Source organism: Megascapheus bottae, chromosome 1 (assembly GCF_031878675.1).
Source record: "Megascapheus bottae isolate mThoBot1 chromosome 1, mThoBot2.hap1, whole genome shotgun sequence".
Taxonomy (NCBI): Eukaryota; Metazoa; Chordata; class Mammalia; order Rodentia; family Geomyidae; genus Megascapheus; species Megascapheus bottae.
Genome location: NC_143509.1, coordinates 73,656,782 through 73,676,330, shown reverse-complemented (window position 1 = coordinate 73,676,330; position 19,549 = coordinate 73,656,782). Strand labels below are relative to the sequence as shown.

At 40.7% G+C, this 19,549-nt stretch overlaps 2 protein-coding genes across 2 annotated transcripts in view; one reads left to right on the top strand and one right to left on the bottom strand.

The window, feature by feature from the left end:
• Tomm70 (translocase of outer mitochondrial membrane 70) overlaps positions 1-13,366 on the bottom strand; it is a 36,356-nt gene extending 22,990 nt beyond the window's left edge. Inside the window, exon 1 of the mRNA XM_090347252.1 lies at positions 12,796-13,366. Coding sequence (XP_090203378.1) covers positions 12,796-13,122 — 327 coding nt within the window. The 5' untranslated portion in view covers positions 13,123-13,366. The remainder of the gene's footprint in view (positions 1-12,795) is intronic.
• Positions 13,316-19,549, top strand: part of LOC150069436 (transmembrane protein 45A-like) — a 62,908-nt gene continuing 56,674 nt past the window's right edge. Inside the window, exon 1 of the mRNA XM_090347264.1 lies at positions 13,316-13,539. Coding sequence (XP_090203390.1) covers positions 13,474-13,539 — 66 coding nt within the window. The 5' untranslated portion in view covers positions 13,316-13,473. The remainder of the gene's footprint in view (positions 13,540-19,549) is intronic.

Below are 19,549 nucleotides of genomic sequence, written 5' to 3'. Positions count from 1 at the left end.
TCCTGGACTTGAGCTCAGGGCCTGAGCACTCAAGGCTAGCACTTTACCACTTGAGCCTTTTTTTCTATTTATGTGGCATCAAGGAATTGAACCTGGGTCTTTGTGCATACTAGGGAAGCTTTCTACCACTAGGCCAAACTCCTGGCCCACTCTCATATGATTTTAATGTATACTTTTCTTACTATTCTTGAATTTAAAAATATTTTATTACTAGCTTTTTGACTTTCTTGTTCTAAAAACCATTTATTCATATATTTTGCTTTTTTCGCTACAAGGTTCTTTGCAACTGATACCAAATATAAACACTGGTATATTCATTACAACGGTTACTCTAAATTTATCATTACTCATCAACAGACCTCTTGCACACTTATCTGCCCAGTGTCTGCTTTCTAAAACCCAATATGCATATATTTGGGAAATATTACCATTGTGCTTCATTTACGTTAATCTTGAAAGGATGGTTTTCCTGCTTCGGCCAGATGGCTTGGCCCTTATTAATTACATTTGAATTACATCCTTTTTCTGAGCATTTTAATTAAGACATCCTGTTAGAAGTTCCTTGAACTTCATGCATGTTTTAACTTCTTACAGCCATCCTGGTACCTACCTCTCTTGATGGGTGGAGTGAGTTCTCCACCCAGTGCTAAGGAATCTACAGGGGAGAGAGGCCATTTATTGAATTTCAGATGCCTAGTACAGAGGAGCTGGGAGCTCTGCTTCAGACAAATGCAGATGTCATAGATGCCATAGGAAAGCTTTGCCTAGAGAATACTCTGCGCTTCTCCCTTTGATTACCTCTCCAAATGGCTTGAATCATTTGCCTCTGAGTAACCTGTAAATATACCTCTATATGGAAGGGTGAGGCATATCTCCACTGATGGAAAATTTCTGCTGGTACTTGAGCTTGTACCTGAATGTGTCCATATAAGGTCTGCTTTTGTTGGGTTCGAGTGGCCTCATCCAAGCATGTCGTTTCTGTCTCTAAAAACATTCTCTAAGAAGCTCTGTTCTGGGCTGCTGGTCTTTGAAACAATAATCTGCCATGAAGATGCTAGCTTTCTAATAAAGACTTTCCAATTCCATCTCCCCAAATGTGGCTTCTCTGCATCTGACTGGATTTACCTTACAAAAGGTAAATTTGCCAATCACTAAACATGTCAATAGTCACAATAATGTGAATAGATTAGGACTTTATATTAAGTGATCAACTAACTAAATGCTGCCATTAAATTAAGAGGACCTAAAGCAAAATAATCCAGAAAAGTTAAAGGAAGAAAAGTAAGTTCAGGGCCGTCCAGGCCTAGAGTTCAAGTCCCACAAGCGACAAAAACCAAAACAACAACAAAAAAGTAAAAGTTACAGAAGGCAACTATTACAAAAAGAAGAAAGCATCTTATACCTACTAAGAGCACCAGACAGAATACAGGAGAGTTTTTAGTGCTAAAAGGATATAATAATCATGACTATCCAATAAGGCTTTATAATAAAATACTATTACTGATTACTAGCCCAAGGACAGTGCTCAGGCCCAGAGTTCAAGGCCCAGGACCGACCAAAAAAAAAAAAAATCATAAAATAGCATTTAATTTCATCTCTCAGAAGTTCTTTTGTACTGTTTTCAAAGTCTACTTTTTATAGTTTCATTAAAACTCTTAGAATTAAAGGCAAAAGCTCAAAAATAAAACCAAAGACAATTTTGAAAGTACTTTTTTTTTTTTTGCCAGTCCTGGGCTTGAGCTCAGGGCCTGAGCATTGTCCTTGGACTTTTTCAAGGCTAGAGCTCTACCACTTGAGCCTCAGCATCACTTCCGGCTTTTTTTTTTCTATGTATGTGGTACCGAGGAATCGAACCCAGGTCTTCGTGCATGCTAGGCAAGCACTCTACCACTAGGTCAAACTCCCAGTCCCCAAAGTACATTTTTATAAATGAAAATGTAAGACACAGAGGTCGAAAACATATCAGAAAATTGTGAAAAGCTACTATTTTTTTTAACATTCCTTTTGCCCATCTGTTAAATAGGAGTAAAACAATAAACATAGTGTTATTTACATCACTAGAAACAAGTTGATTTTGGTAATCTTAAGCCACATGCTGTGGCTCACACCTGTAATCTTAGCTACTCAGGAGGCTGAGATCGCAGTTCAAAGCCAACCTGGCCACTAAAATCTGTGAGCTGAAGAGTTCAGAGTTCAAGCCTCGGTATGGCTCCCACCCCCCACAAAAAATTCTATTTTATACACATTCTCTGAAAATAGAATTTTTTATGTCACTTCCAACCAACTAAGTTTTTTAATTTTCGGGGGGGGGGGGTGTGGTTGTGGGTCTTGAACTCTGGGCCTGGGCTCTGTCTCTGAGCCCTTCAGCTCAAGGCTAGTGCCCTACTCCTTGAGCCACAGCACTACTGGCTTTCCCGTGGTTAAATGGAGACTGGCCTTGACTTTAGGCCCCCGGCTGGCTTTGAACAGTGATCCTCAGATCTCAGCCTCCTGAGCTGCTAGGAGATTATAGGCATGAGCCACTGGAGCCTGGTTCCAACTAAGTTCCATTTCATTTTACACCTCTGTTCTCTCTCTTTTTTTTTTTTTTGCCAGTCCTGGGCTTGAGCTCAGGGCCTGAGCACTGTCCTTGGACTTTCTCAAGGCTAGAGCTCTACCACTTGAGCCTCAGCACCACTTCCGGCTTTTTTCTATGTATGTGGTACCAAGGAATCGAACCCGGGTCTTCGTGCATGCTAGGCAAGCACTTTGACCACTAGGCCAAACTCCCGGCCCAACCTCTGTTCTCTTATATGGAACTTTGGTGAGCCCAAAGAACACTAATTTCATCTGGTATATAAGTTATACCTGTTAATCCCTATGAGGCTAAGCTAGGCAACATAGCAAGACTTCTTCGTGTGTGTGTGTGGGGGGGGGGGCTGTGTGCCATCCTTGAACTTTCTTTGCTCAAGGCAACTTTCTTTGCTCCACTTTTGACTTTTTGTTGTTGTTGTTTAAAGTTTATTAGAGATTAGAATCTGAGCCTTTCCTGCCCTTGCTGGCTTCAAACCATAACCCCTCAGCTCTCAGCCTCCTGAGCAGCTAGGATTACAGGCATGCACCACCTGCACCTGGCAAATCTCTTCTCTTAATATTAAAATGACAATAAAAACTAAAACCCTATGGTGTATTTGTAAAAGAAGAGCATTTTAAAAATATTTGGTTCTATGTCTTCAATTTCAAAGGCATAGATCTGTAAGGTGTCAACACTACTTAGGATATAAATAAATTAAAGATGTTCCTTGTGACTCTATGTCTCATTACTATTATTCAAAATAATCTACCAGAAAATTTAACCTTCTCCACCCAAGATGTTAATAGGTTACATCTCCATGCGACTGTTAAATAAATTCAACCAGTATCTGGATACAAATCTTATAGCTAGTCTGGAAATAAGTATCAAGGATTCTTTAGAATACCATTCTAGAACTACAACATCCTCATTTTATATGTGAACCACTGAATCTCATATAGGTTGAGAAATTTGCTCAAGGTAAGATTCAATCTCCAGCAATTTGACTCCAGACTAACTAAACTATGAATAGATGGTACAGCTGACCATGGTTAACGAAAAGTAGGAATTTCTTTTTTTAACCATCAGAACAATCCTCAGACTCATAGTCTAGGACGGAAACAAAAAAGACCTCAAATCTTGCTAATTAGTGCATGCAGAGCAAAAACACAATGATCAGTTTTAAGATAGAAAGTTGTACAAATCTGTAATTAAATGTGCACAGACTTTTTGGGGGAAGATATGACAATGTAAATACAGTATCAGTATTTACATTGCATTAGATGCTAGTAGTAATATACAAATGACTAAGCATCACTGCGCACTGACGTAACCCTGGAGGATCCTGGAACCAATTCCATGTTGATTTAGAGGTATGATTATACAACCAAATGACTTTCTTTATCTTGAAGCCTGCCAAGAGAGGCAGTGTAGAAAACAAAACAGCAACTCTCATATGAAACACTGATATTACAATCCACATTAAAAAAAGTATTGATTAGTAAACATCATTGCTCCAAAGAGTTAACAGCATACACACATAAACCCAAACTATCTGAACAAAACACAAGGTGATTAAAGACAACTAATCCAGGCCAGGGGCATGGTCTAGTGGCAGAGTGCTTGCCTAGCATTCATGAAGCCCTCAGTTCCATTGCTCTGTACCACATAAAAAGCTGGAAATGGCTCAAGTGGTAGAGTGCTAGCCTTGAGAAAGCCAAGGATAATGCCCCAGGACTGGCCAGAAAAACAATAAAACAAAACAACAACAAAAGCACAACTAATCCAAGTAATACAATGAAAAACATTAAATGTCTTTTTCCCTCTCCAACGCAGATATCCTGACATCTGGCAAATCCTGAAGAGGCAAACCTATCAGTACTTTTTAAAAAGACAGCTCTAGGGATTATGATAAAATCTGGGTCTATTTAGTGGAAAAAAAGCAAGAAAACAAACTGTGTAAACTACCAGTGAATGTAGCTGAGGATCATCTATGAAACAGTAATGACTGAAGAACAGGAGGGCAGCATGAAGCTCAGTGATAGTCTTTTGCTTATTAGCAAGTTCCCTAAACCTTTGAGAAAATAACAAAGAAAGGAAACTTTATTTCCTCCAGCTGTTACTCCAAGAAGAAAAAGAACCTTAAAAGGATCAGCATACACAGGGAAGGTCAGAATATCAGAAAAGGATTTGTCTCTAAAACCAGTCCTATGATAAAACTATATAATTTCTATAGAAAGCTTTTAAAGTGAATCATTTTTCAATAAGGAACTATTGTAAAGATTTAATAAATGTTTAGATATGACACATACCATCACTACAAAAGAAAATGTACAATTAGGTCTATTAATTCATGTATGAGAAAATAAAATGGGTATTGTCACCAAAAGGTTACATTTATATTTAGTTAAATATATATGATTCAGTTTACTAATGTTGGTCTTATTAATATTAAGTGAGCCAAGTGCTATGGCTTACGCCTGAAATCCTAGCTACTCAGGAGGCTGAGATCTGAGGATCAAGGTTCAAAGATTCAAGCCAGCCTGGGCATACAAGGACCTGAGACTCTTATCTCCAATTAACCTCTAGAAAACAGGAAGTGGGGCTTGGCTCAAGGGTAAGGTGGTAGCCTAGAGCTGAAGAGCTCAGGGACAGCAGCGCCCAGGCCCAGAGTACAAGTTCCATGACAAATAATAATAAAAAATCTATATCTATAAGTAGTAAGATGATAATAATGAATCAAAACTAAAATAAGTCCTTTCTCATATCTCAAAAATTTTAAAATCCATAATCATCTCCACCTACTAAATTATAATCTGTAACTGTAAAATGAAACTACTTATAAGAATGATGTGCAAGACTATGGTTATAGGTCACACTAAATCAAGAACATCATAAAAATATTAAAGTCCAGACCTATGACTACCTAGTCTTTGATAAGGGAGCCAAAAAAATAGGATGGAAGAAAGAGAGCCTCTTCAACAAGTGGTGCTGGCAGAACTGGTTAAGCACCTGCAGAAAACTAAAATTGGATCTATGTCACCCTGCACCAAGATTAACTCCAAATAGATCAAAAACTTTGAGGTAAAAGCAGATACACTGAAAACTTTACAAGAAGGAATAGGAGATACACTAGGCCTCCTTGGCACAGGTCAAAACTTTCTTAATAAAGACCCAGAAACAACAAATCAGAGAAAGTCTGGATTAGTGGGATTGCAGTAAACTGCAGAGCTTCTGTATGGCAAAGGACAAGAAAGCTAAATAGAAAGCCCAGAGTAGAAGATCTTCACTAACCATACAACAGACAAAGGCCACATTTCTAAAATATATCAACAGCTCAAAAAATTGAGTCATTCCAAAACTAATCTCCAAAGAAACAACCATCCCATTAAAAGATGGGCCAAATACTTAAGAGTCTTCTCTAAAGAAGAAATAAGAATGGCCTATAGACTCATGAAGAAATGCTCAACATCTCTGGCCATAAAAGAAATGCAAATTAAAACAACTCTGAGATTCCACCTCACTCCATTTAGAATGGCCATTATCAAGAAATCTAATAGCAACAGATGCTGGCGGAGAAGTGGCCAGGAGGGATCACTACACCATATCTTTGGTGGGAGTGTAAACTCGTTCAACCACTATGGAAAGCAGTATGGCAATTCCTCAAAAGACTAAACATAGAGCTCCCCTAAGACTCAGCAATTCTACTACTTGGCATTTACCCAATCATCCAGAAACAAGGACATACTAAAGTCCCTAGCAAAACGATGTTCACTGCAGCACTATTTACCATAGCGAAGATATGGAACCAATCCAGATGCTCCTCAGTTGATGAGTGGATCAACAAGATGTGGTACTTATACACAATGGAATTCTATGCTGCTGTCAGAAAGAATGACATCACCCCATTTGTAAGGAAATGGAAAGACTTGGAAAAAAAATCATATTAAGTGAAGTAAGCCAGACTGAAAGGAACATATAGGTTCAATGGTTTCCCTCATTTGTCATAATTAATATAAACCTTGGACTCTCCTTGCAGAGGTTACAATAGGGAAAACCTAGATACATGACCCTAAATGAAAGGACCTCCAGGATATGAAAACAAGAGCCATATAATGTGATTGTTCTTAATGTACTGTTATTTCTCCTCTCTTTTGTTGTCCCTTGGTTATCTCATATTCTTACAGTATCTTACCTTGTTATCTGGTATGCTGTATATATGTTTATTTGAAATAGGAAAGGGAAGGGTGGGAAGAGGGAAATAGGGACAAAAACACGAGAAGAGGTATCAATGTTTGTGAAGTAATGCAACTTCTATCTGGCGAATATAATGTAACCCTTCTATTAGTTATAATAAAAATATAAAATAAAAAAATTAAAGTCTGAGATACTCTATAGACATGTCATATAGACCGATATGTATCTATGACATACAAGTCCTCAGCTTAATTTTAATTATGCTCTAAAATGTATGTGCCAGTGATTGCATATAGAGTCCCTTCTTGAATACTTGTTTGTTAAACATGATATTTAAAATATGTAAAAAAAATCAGTGTTAATAAAATTTTTTAAAATAAAAAAGTCTGGGATATACTTTTATTCAATGTGAACTAGTAGAATAAAAATCAAAAGCTGGAAAGTGGAAATTATGTAACTTGAGAAATTGATATATATGCACATATGTTGTTCAACATACTATGTCCCACTAAACCCCTTGTATTTGAAAAATATTAAGTAAAAAATGGATTTAATGAACCTAAAGTTCTATATATCAAGACTGAGCCAGGTTTACTGCCTGTAAACCTTCATTATCCTGTGCGTAAAAGGCATGATGACAATGTCCCAAATTCCAAAGAAGGCATCTCCAGCCTGAAAAAATATCATACCATGGCAAAATTAACAAATCACCCTAATTTGGGGTCTTCTTCACACCCTATCCTCAACAAGCTTACAGGTGTCGAATCTTTAATTACTAGTCAGGAGATGAAGCTTCATTCATTCACTGTTATGACATTATGCAAGATTTTGAAAACACAATGGAAAACAAGATGGAGCAGATGAGCTTTCAGATTCAGGAAGGATTTGTAAAGGCAAATAAGCAAATCTAACATCATGTGCTAAGTGCTGAAACAGAAAGGACAAAAATCTTGACTTAAGTTATGGAATCAGTGATATTCTTAGGCACAGACTCAAAGAAGTGTGAGTATGTATGCTTGTGTGGGGGAGTGGGGTGGGGGGAGGTTCCATTGTTCACACTACACATAAAGACCAGAACATACACTAATGAAAAGACTTAAATTACGGTAAGTAGCTCCAACTTTTATCTTCATGGGAAACCTACTTTGTTAACTCAAAGGGGAGAACAGATGGGATGCACTCTGGTTCCCATAGGGGATCATAACCAGGACCTCTACATACCACACCAAACTCTGTGGATGTTCATGTCCTTACAAGGGACAGTGCTTACATATAACCTAGGCAAATCCTCGTGTATACTTTTTTTTGCTCTTGAGACAGTCTTGCTATAGTTAGCAAGAGACTGGGACATTAGATGAAGCACATTAATTAACACAGGTATTTTTAGACAAAGACATGGAGTGTTAAGTACTTAAGATTCAAAGATAATTCCTATTAGTTAGGCTTCCTGGGAGGTTTAAGTTAAGAGACCAGAAATTATAGAAGTGCTATGCAAAGCTGCTGGAGGGCAAACAAAACCTAGGGAATGTAAGGAATATAAAAGAATGCTTAAGACAAAACCAAGGTTACTCAAAAAGAAAAAAGCAGAGTAGGACAATAGAACGAGGCTAAAAGTCCATCAGTGATGGGCCTCAGGATATTAAAAGGAAAGAAAAAAAATGGTGGGTCCAGCAACAGTGAAAAATATATTAGGAGGATAATGTGAAATGTTGCAAAGATAAAATAAGAAAGACCTAAATGTGTTTGTAAGTCTCATGCCTGGACGTTTGACATTGCTTACTTGGACAAACTTGTAAATAACTAAAAACAATTTTATTTCAGCAATTTATTTCATTACAATACATTATAATATACCAAATCCCTCAGTTCTTGATCCCTTTACTATATGTGTTAAGTATGGCCTACTCTACCTATTCCAGAGACCTGGCTTAGAAAGTGGTTACTAAGGCGGAATTCAAATTTCTGCATTACAGTTAGATGCTTTGTAGCTATGGAAACAATATTGGATCCACATCTCCAGGGTAACTGAGAGCTTGGTGAGGGCTCTACCAATCTACTGGAGGTCTAGATTCAAGGTAGCCACACACTAACTGCTAACCTGACTTGTAACTGTTCTGCCTTGTTGATTTGGAGACTACTTGGCTTAAGACCGTATCACTGTGGCTTGAGGTGATATTTTCAGTCTTTCATTGCCTTTTTTTTACAGTGTCAATCTTGACACCGAATCCAACATCCTGAGTTACTTCTGTGATTGTATTTGCCAACAAGGATTCTGCTTTATCATTCATTACATTCATGCTCTCTTTATACAAGATACTTTGGAATTTAAGTCTTTTTAGTTTTTTTTAAAGGTTTTCATTTTCTTTTTTCTGTTAAGTTAGAAGTGCACAATCATAATGTAAAAAACAAAAGCCTGATGTATTGTACTTCAAGATTAATTACCTGGTATACACCATCTCCTTGTAAAATATAAAACTGCATAGTATGTCAGTCTTCTCACCAATATTAAAATACAAGTCAGGCACAGTGACTCACACCTGTAATCCCAGCTGCTCAGGAGGCGGAGATGTGAGGATCAAAGCCAGCTCCGGCACTAAAGTACATGAGACTCTTACTACCACCAATTAACCACTAGAAAACCAGAAGTGGCGCTGTGGCTCAAGGGGTAGGGCAGCTTTGAGCTGAAGAGCTCAAGGACTGCTCCCAGGACCAGAGTTCAAGCCCCACGACTGACAAAAAATAAAAAAATACAAATATTTTATGTGGAATAGCACCTATCTAATGATAAAAAATTATGAACATTACAATAATTATCTCCATGCTTTTTAAAAAGGTGAATTTAAAAGAAATCTCAAGTTGTTGGAAAAGGATAACTAAATAAGGTATTTCTAAAGCTAGAATAGTATATTTGATAGTTCCTTGAGATACATTTAGATTGAGTAGTGCTGCGGATTAAGATCATTTTTAAAGAACTCTTTCAATTTTTTTTTTTTTTTTGGCCAGTCCTGGGCTTGAGCTCAGGGCCTGAGCACTGTCCTTGGACTTTCTCAAGGCCAGAGGTCTACCACTTGAGCCTCAGCACCACTTCTGACTTTTTTCTATGTATGTGGTACCAAGGAATCGAACCTGGGTCTTCATGCATGCTACGCAAGCACTCTATCACTAAGCCAAACTCCTGGCCCTGAATTCTTTCAATTTTGAAAAATTGTAATTCAAGTCTATTTGTTGTTTTTTTTTTTTTTTTTATAAAAAAGCAAACCAGTGCATAGTGGTAAAATTTGGTTGCTTAAAGTGGATATAATGTAATAAGTAGCTTGGTCTCAGACACTATCCATTGTGACTGGATACTCTTCTGTGACTCCTTGAAATTTTCATTAATTAAAACAAATATGAATAGCTTTTTAATTTTGCATTACAAAATTTTATTACAAATCAAGACAACTGGATAAGATCTATATTACACAAGGAAACTCCAAATCCAAGAGATAAAAGCCTAGTAATTTCAGTTGACTTTACATAAATCAACCTACACAAAGCCAAACACAGAATTTTCCACACTATTGTTGACATGGAATCTAGACTAGACAAATTTTATTGTCCATTCTTTCCTTTAAAAATGTCACCTACTGGCCAGGAGTGTAGCCTAGTGGTAGTGTGCTTGCCTAGCATGCAAGAAGCCCTGGGTTCAATTCCTTGGTACTACATATACAGAAAAGGCCGGAAATGGTACTGTGGCTCAAATGGCAGAGTGCTAGGCTTGAGCAAAAAGTGTCCCAGGACAGTGCCCAGGCCCTGAGTTCAAGCTCTAGGGGAAAAAAAAGAGTAAATGAAAATAACTTATTGCTCAGAGAAGTCAGAAAAATTTTCAGTTTTCTTTTTTTGAGCTGAAGCAAATATTTACCTATTTACAAAACACAGCAAGGCTGCCAATTTATAGTCGCTATTAGAGTAATTCCATACAACTGAAGATAACACGTTAATTACAAGTTAGGTATATTTAGGCAGTCTAAAATATTTCTAAGATTATTTGAAACAAAAATAATATATTTATTGATCACCAAAAATTAAAATAGGCATTTCTGTAAAAAAAAAAAAAAAAAAAATGAGAAGAGGGCTGTGAGATTGGCCTGGTGGTAGAGTACTTGGCTAGCACACCAGAAGACTCAGGTTCAATTCCTCGGTACCACATACATAGAAAAAAGCCAGAAGTGGTTCTGAGACTCAAGTGGTAGAGCTCTAGCCTTGAGAAAGTCCAAGGACAGTGCTCAGGCCCTACGCTCAAGCCCAGGACTGGCAAAACAAAACAAAACAAAAAAAACCCCGACAAGACATTCTTATTATTGCTTTATTAACTAACCCAGAAATTCAAAGTACTATATTAGGTAGAAGACCATAAAAACTTGACAGCCCAACAGTGGCGTGTACAGGGTGTCTGTTTTGTCTGGGATCAAAACTAGTAAATCATTTTTAAAATTTAAACTCTCAAAAGGAATTTGCTAAATCCTACCAAGAACAAATAGTATAGAATTTCTGGAAAGAAGTGCCATGGTTGAAACTTTGATAAAATGTCAAAACCATTGCACATACAGCAACTGTACTTTCATGTACTTTTCATTCATTTACTAGCCTATGGTTAAAATTAAATGACCTGAGAATTTCATGCATATGAAAAAAGACATTCTCACCATCATCTGTTCTTAGTCATGGAGGCAATGAAACAAGAAATCTAATATTCTAATCATTTTATTCCACAGCAATGACATGACAGGCAGATAAAATGACTCTCCCAGTGATAGTGATGGAGAGTCCATTTTTAAAGTATCCCCTTTTTTCCTACCACTCTCCTTCTGACAGCCCATGGGTTCTTCCCTAAAGTGTAATTTACTTCTTTATTAAAAAATTAGAAATAGGCCAGTTTTATGGCCCCCATAAGAAAGATCTCATATATGGCTCTCTTAATGGCTACCTAATGTGTCCCATAGTATAGGCACTAATCTACTGCATTCCCACCATAAAAATATTATAGTGTACTGTAACCATTCTTATATCAAAACTTACTTTGACGCTAGACTGACTAGATGGCAAAAACGTCTTCAAACTGAATCGAATGAAAATAACTGGCATATGTGCAAAGGTATTTGAGCTTTTATATGTAGAAAAGCGATTTACACGTGCACATAACTGGAAATTGTTTACCCTTGAGTTTCTCTGTACCCTGTGTTTTCTACAGTAGAACCACTGTATAAATCTAGAGTGCATTCAAATAAAAACACCCCAATATTGTTAAGAAGCAGTCAGGCTAACTCTGCCCACAGCTGTCAGATACCAAAAGAGTAGAGTTCAATAGTTCAACAAAATCAGACAAAGCAGTTTATCAGAACTTTCAATGATTAGCTTTTATCAGAGTACCTATTAAGATAATTTCAACTCTAGCAGTCTAAGAATTTTCTCTCATAGATTCAAAAGGAACGCAACCAGCATTATTTTTTAACCTTTAGAAATAGCCTGGGCCTAAAAAAAAAATAATAAAAATCAAAGCCATCTCTCTTCTCTTCTTTATGGTAGCTCTCCCCATTTCCCCATTAAAAAAAAAAACTTCAAAAAGGCGGGATTTCATCATTAAAAACTTCTTGCAGAATAAATTCTGGTTAACACAAAAAAGCAATCCGTTTTCCAACGAACCAATTGTTACGTTGTATTTTAACAAATCACTACATCTGTAAATGCAATCGCTACATTCGTAAATGTTACCCACACCTATGACTGTGAAATAAATGCTGTGTCACTGAGAAGACAAAAAAAGAAGATGAAGAAAAAAAGCAAAATAAGGTGTTACGGAAAGGTCTAGGAAACGGTTACGGAATGCGGCTCCCCGGTTCCCTCGAGCCCTGATCCCCATACAGGTAGCAGAAGCGAAGCCGCGGCATCTCCGGGGCCGCCTTCGGCAGTCTGTGAATGCTGGGGAGCCCCCCCCCTCGCGGACCCCAGCGGTTGGGAGGAGCCGGGGCTCGGGTTCCCCCCCCCCCAGGCCCGGCGGGCATCCTCACCAGTTCCAGGTGGGCACCCGAAGCTTCCGGAAGTCCGCTCCCCAGGGCTGGGCTAGCCCGGCCCTCCGGGGTCTTCCGTTCGCTGTTGCGCTTCAGGCCGCTGGCATCGCCCCGGCCCCCGGTCTCCCGGCGCCTCCGCTGTCGGCTCCACAGGTACATGGCCCCGGCGCCCAGCAGCAGGGGTGCCCCGACCGCCAGTGCCACCTGCCATCGCGGGAGGCCGCCCGAACTGGGGCCCGCGGCCCCGCCGCCTCCGCCGACTCCACTCCCGGGGCCCGGCGCAGCCACGGCGACCACTGCCGCCTCCACGGGCTTAGAGGAGGCCATGACGACTGTCCCCGGCCACCGCCTCGCAGCCCGTCGCGGACGCCACAGTCACCGGGCAGCGTGCGAAAGCACAGTGGAGGGACAGAGGAAGGTGATGGAGGAGCAAGCACGCCAGACACAAGGAGCGGATTAGAGAAAAGGGCCAGAGGTCACCGGAAGCCCGGGGCATGCTGGGCCAGACCCAGCCGTCATTCTTCTCCCCTCCCCACCGCGCAGCGAGAATCTCTTCCGGGTGAGGGGGCAATGCCTTGGGGCGGGATAGGGGGCAGCGTTTTCTCTTTCCTTTCCCCTCGCTTCTGGAAGGGATAGCTACCAGGGTGGTCGTTTCCACATTCAGGATGAGGGGAATAGATGGTCTCACGTGATGGGGAAGGGGGCGCCTGCCACAACGGGTTTGGCTATGTAGGTGGAGTAGAGGTAATGCATTTGGAGGGGTGGTGGGGTGTGGATGGGCGGGGCCTAAGAACCGTGGAGATAATTGGCTGGTGAGAATGGTGGGCGGGCCCTAGGCCGAGCCACTCAGGTGATTGGTCGGTTTTGAGGCTTCCGCCACGTTGACGCTGGGTCTTGGTCGGCGGTTAGCTTGGTTTGCTGTCGCGCGTTGGGGGAAGTAACCGATTGGAAGCGGTTTAAAGACGTGGGGGAAAGCGCAGGAGATACCATGTTCACTTCGCCCCGTTTCTTTGCCTTAAGCTTTAGCCAGCTTGTAAGCTGGAGGGATTTCGGGTTATGTGGGCGGGGGGGGCGAAAACGTCACGTAGGTTGGCTCCTGTGGAGGTGGCACGGACGGGGTCCGTGGGGGTCTCTCATCCTCCGTGGTCCCCCGCCGGTGACGTGTGTGTGGCGCGGTGTGCCGCGCGGGCCGACGCGCGAACCCCGGGTTCCCGTCCGCTTCCAGCCTTGCCTTTATGCATTTGTGACTCGGAGCTGAACATCCCCCGGGTTACCGGGGCCCGCCACCGCGCCCCGGTCCTCCAACTCCCTTTCTCTTTAAAAAAAAAAGAAGAGATTCGAGCCATAGCTTTCATACTTCCAACAGATTCTTTTTTAAAATTGTGTTTTACCGTGGGGGTGATGAATAGAGGGGTTGCAGTTACATTAGAATCTCGAAAATACCTTGTCTTCCCTCCCCCCCTGCTGTCTGGACTAGATCTGTGAAATCACCCTTGCCAAGAAAAAAAGACAAGGATGAGTGCAAAATCCCCAGGCATAGCTCCTCGCTTCAGCCCTACTGGTTTGCAGACCCTTGGCATTAAAATTGTATAGTTGAGGGGCCAGGAGTTTGGCCTAGTGGTAGAGTGCTTGCCTAGCATGCACGAAGACCCAGGTTCGATTCCTTGGTACCACATACATAGAAAAAAGCCAGAAGTGGTGCTGAGGCTCAAGTGGTAGTGCTAGCTTTGAGAAAGTCCAAGGACAGTGCTCAGGCCCTTAGCCCAAGCCCAGCACTGGCAAAAAAAAAAAAAAAAAAATTGTATAGTTGAGCGTCTGGTTTTGAGTACATACAGCAAGTTGTTCAATCGAACACTGAGCTATGAAGATGGAGAGGAGATAATTTATTAAAGGTCACCAGAATGGTCTGATGAAAATAGAATGGCTTAATCCCAACGAGCTTTTCTCTCGACTTCATGAGATTTCCGACTGATAACTTGCTTTCAGGCAATAGTATTCTCTTTAGCAACAAACCAAAGACAAAGAAAAAAATGGCAGTGGAATTGAGTTTATCAAGTAGTGGTTGTTACAGGAAATCTGTTTTTCCTGGTCCTAGAACCCCTTCAACATAGTTGTGCCCTCACCTTTTAAGAACGTAAGAGTTTCTATTCTGAAATTACAATTTTTCTGTGGTATGATTGCAGCATGCTAGTAATTTTAAACTATGGGAACAAAATATTTTGAAGAGTTTTAAAAAATTGCCTATTGCAATAGGCAATAAGCTATTATGGTTTGAATTTAAAAGTTAGAAAAGGTTGACCATGATATGCCTCCCTCCAGATCCTGTGCTCAGTCACACCATCGCCATCCCCAAAAGGCAATTATGTTAGTTAAATGAAACATTTTTATATTAACTAATATTTATTTGAATGGTTTGATTTTGAATATCTCAATTTTATTCCCTAGTTTATTCATCTTTTTTTCCTCCATTTTTATAATTGGTTATAGTGAAATAAGGATACCTAAATCTAAGTAAAGCCATCTTGGCTGGTCGTGGGACTTGAACTCCGGGCCTGGGCGTTGTCCCAGAGCTCTTCATATCAAGCCTACTGCCCCTCAGTGGCCTCAGGGCCACTTCCGGTTTTCTAGTGATTAACTGGTGAAAAGAGTTTCAAGGGGGGCCAGGAGTTTGGCCTAGTGGTAGAGTGCTTACCTAGCATGCACAAAGTCCTGGGTTTAATTCCTCGGTACTACATACCTAGAAAAAAAAAAAAATCCAGAAGTGATGTTGTAGCTCAAGTGGTAGAAAAAGCCCAAGGACAGTGCTCAGGCCCTGAGTTCAAGTCCCAAGACTGCCCCCCCCCCCAAAAAAAATAGTCTTAAGGACATTTTAGTGCTCGGGCTGGCTTTGAACCACGATGCTCAGATCTCAGCCTTCAGAGTAGCTAGGATTACAGGCTTGAGCCACTGCGCCCAGCCCGTCTTGGCATCTTGATAGAAGTTAAAAGAAAATGGATACTTTCTGAGAACTCTAGAGGTTGTAGAGGACATTTCTTGGTTGCAATTAGGTCATGAATTGTTGCGCTCTGGAAGCTCATGTTTCCTCTAGACAATTGAGGTCTGAGTCTGATTGCATTTATTTATTGGTTGATTGATTGCCAGTCCTGGGGCTTGAACTCAAGGCCTGGGGATTGTCCTTGGACACTTTTTGCTCAAGGCTAGCACTCTGGCACTTGAGCTGCATCGCCACTTCTGTTTTTTTCTGTGGATGTGGTACCAAGGAATCGAACCCAGAGCTTCCTGCATGCTACTCAAGCACTTTAGCACTAGGCTACCCTCCAGGCCCCTGATGGCCCTTTAGTATTCCCCGTTATAGTCAGTCTGCCTATGTATGAGAATTCTATTAGGAATAAGTTACCCTCTGTAGGGTTGTGTGTGTGTTGCCAGTCCTAGGGCTTGAACTCAGGGCATAAGCACTGTCCTTGAGCTTCTCTTGCTCAAGCCTAGCACTCTATCACTTGAGCTACAGTGCCGCATCTGGCTTTTTCTGTTGATGTGGTACTGATGAATCAAACCCAGGGCTTCATGCATGTTAGACAAGCACTCTCCCATTAAGCCACATTCCCAGCCCCTTGCTGTGTTTTATGTTGAACACTTTGTTAGATTGAAGTACCCTCATCCAGTTTGCTCTGCCTATGGATAACATGTTTGCTAAGGCTCAGTTTCTACCCCAACATGTGTTTTTTGTCTTTAAAAGCTATATTTTAGCTCTGGGACTGTAGGTCTTTGAGACTAGGATCTACCTGCAGCTGCAGGCTTTCTAATAGAGACTCCCAATGCAACTTCTCAAAATGTGGCTTCTCTGTATCTTACCAAATGAGATACCTTACAACAGTAGGATAGAGATGAACTAAAGAGTTTCGCTTAATGACTTAGAGACTTTAGCAATACCAGTGCATTCTTTTCTAAGCTGTGAAATGGAAAAATCTACAACTAAAGGTTATAATAAAGACTTTCTGAGATAGCATTTAAATTTTTCTGTTTGCCAGTTCTGAGACTTGAACTTAAGGACTGGCTGCTCTCCATTATCTTGTTTGATAAAGATACACTACCACTTGAGCTCCACTTCTGGATAATTAATTGGAATTAAGAGTTTCCTAAATTTTCCTGCTCAGATTGGCTTCAAACCATGATTGATCATCAAAACTCAGCTTCCTCAGTAGCTAGGATTTCAGGCATAAGCCAACAGGGCCTGGCTTAGAAATTGTTTTGAGGGTTGTTGCAACAATCAAATATACCAATTATTGAATATACCAACCATCAAACATCATACTTAATTTTCTCTTACTAAACATTTAAGAAAATTTTTTAAATGTTTCTAAAAATGATGTTTTGTATACATGAACATTTCTTGATGGATGGAATTTTTTTTAAAAGCAGCTCTTTTCAACTCTTCTCTGGTTTGTGTCCTATGAGGCAGTTGTATGAGGTAAAAAAAAAAAATCTACTAGATTGAGCAGAGAGTACAATACCAGGCATGTCCTTCTGTCATAACCACACTTAGATCTGCTAGTTCCAGACTGTAGCATGCTGTATCCCTCTTCTGTCACTGTTCCTGCTTTCAGTGGGACTTGATTGGTTTGTGCTTTGTATTTTATTCTACATGGAAATGTTGTAAGGTAACTCCATTGGTAAGATACAGAGAGGCCACATTTTGAGAGGCTGATATCTGCAGGTGGACTCCTGCCTCAAAGACTTGCAGCCTAGTACGGAGCCTGAACAAAGTGTTTAAAGACAAAAACCACATGTTTGAGTAGGGCACCCAAGCCCATCAGAAGTGTTATACATAAAACAAAGAAAGCTAGATGAAGATATTTGTTCATGATAACAACATCATAATAGGCAAAAACAACTATCTAGGGAAACAACCAGGCAATTAAGCCCTGACATGTCTGCAATCCAAAAATGTTTTCTATTACCTCTAGAGTTCTTCTATTAAGATACCAAGATGACTTAGATCCATTATCCTTATTTCAGAGACTCCTTTTTCTTCTCACTCTATATGTTGTTTTCCAATCCTGATGATTTCTGCCTTACTCAACTTCCAGCAAAGCATTAGCTTGAGTAGGTGGTACTGCTTTGCATGTCAGGAGGCACGCTGAGTCATGATTCAATCAGGAATTGCTCTTTTCACTGTCAAAAGAAGCCTCTACAGTTTCTTCGGAGAAAAGTCTACAGTAACAGGCTCCCTCTCCTGTGTGATAATTCCTGTGTCTAATTTATATACTCATCTGCTATCTTCTGCCCACTCTCACATATCTAAGATCTTTCTATCCTTATCAACTAAGTTCATTGCCACCCACGAGAATTTGTGTCATTTGCAAATGTTGCCTTGTACTTTAACTTGTAAAGCTATTACATACGGATTGTATGAATTTAGGCCCTGCATAAGGACACTGGGACAAATGAGAAAGGAGATCCAATGTGTACTTTGCTCACCACCAGTCTTGAGTCAGGTCGGTTTGCATAAAGATGCTGGTCTATCACTAACTGCCTGGCTTAGAGTGGAACATTCCAAACAAAAAAAATAGCATTTTCCTATTCACTTACGTTAGATTGTTATTGAAAGCATCTAGCCCAGAAGATCACAGTCATATACAGGAGAAGGAGACTTATAAGGAGGGTAATCAGAGGGGCTGAAAAGGCTATCTCTCTCACAGTAGAGGGAGAAATCTGATGCCTGTCCCTATCCAGGGGCATGCTTGTAACACCAGAAGGTCTGAGTGGAGAGTGGGAATGCCCATCTATCCCAGAGAAAATTGGTGGGAACCCCAGGAGAGTTCTTTTTGAAGGGCAGGATGGAGTTCAGGTTTGGGTGGAGGGCATTCCACGGATACAGCTAGGGGCAGATACCAGCTGCTCTGGGAAGTGAAATGGAGAGGATGTGGATATGGGATGGAGAGAATGGTAGTAACATTCCCCTCTTTGTTGCTTAATAAGTACAGGTACCAGGTTGGTAGTATGGACAGAGGTTTTTTTCTGAAGTTACTTCCTGCTGTAAAGGAGTGAAGTAGTCATAGGTCCCTGATTTATTGTTCAGCTGGCTACCATCCAAGAAGTATGTGCTTGACAATTTGATTGGTAAAAATATTCATCTTTTCCAGGAGAATAGTTATCTAAAATGCAAGGCACAATTAGTCGAAGGCAAAAATTACTAGCAGACCCAAGGGAGGTATAAGCCAGGGAGGGACTGATTCCCAGAAAGTGCTATCAAAGAGATTGCCTTCTCTGTTTGGATATATAAATGATATCTGACTCCATATCCTGGAGGGGAAAGTAAGACTTTTCCAGCTTTATCTTAGGATCATAGGAGCCTGAGGAGAACATAGAAATATTTAAAGGTACCAGAGCCACTGGGTGTTGTGGTCTGATCTGGCTACTTCCTGCTGGCATGGGGGTGTTGAGGAGTCACTAGGGCTGGGGTCTTTAGGGTCCAGGTCTGCACTGGGCAGCAGGGTAGGGCAGTGTAAGTGAAGCCTCTGATTACCTGTAGTACCAGGATGGCCTTGACTTGTTCCCAGGCGGTGTCCTGGGTGAGGGCTTTTATCCTGTTAAAAGAGAAACTTTTGAAAAGGTGAGATCAAGACAAAGCCTGACCAGGTGAACACACCCTGGCCAAAAGCCAGAAAAGTTCCATTTGGAGCACAAGCCCAGTTATGGACAGGGAAGGAGGGATAACTGGACTAGGGGCAGGAAGAGAGGGTCTAGGGGTTTT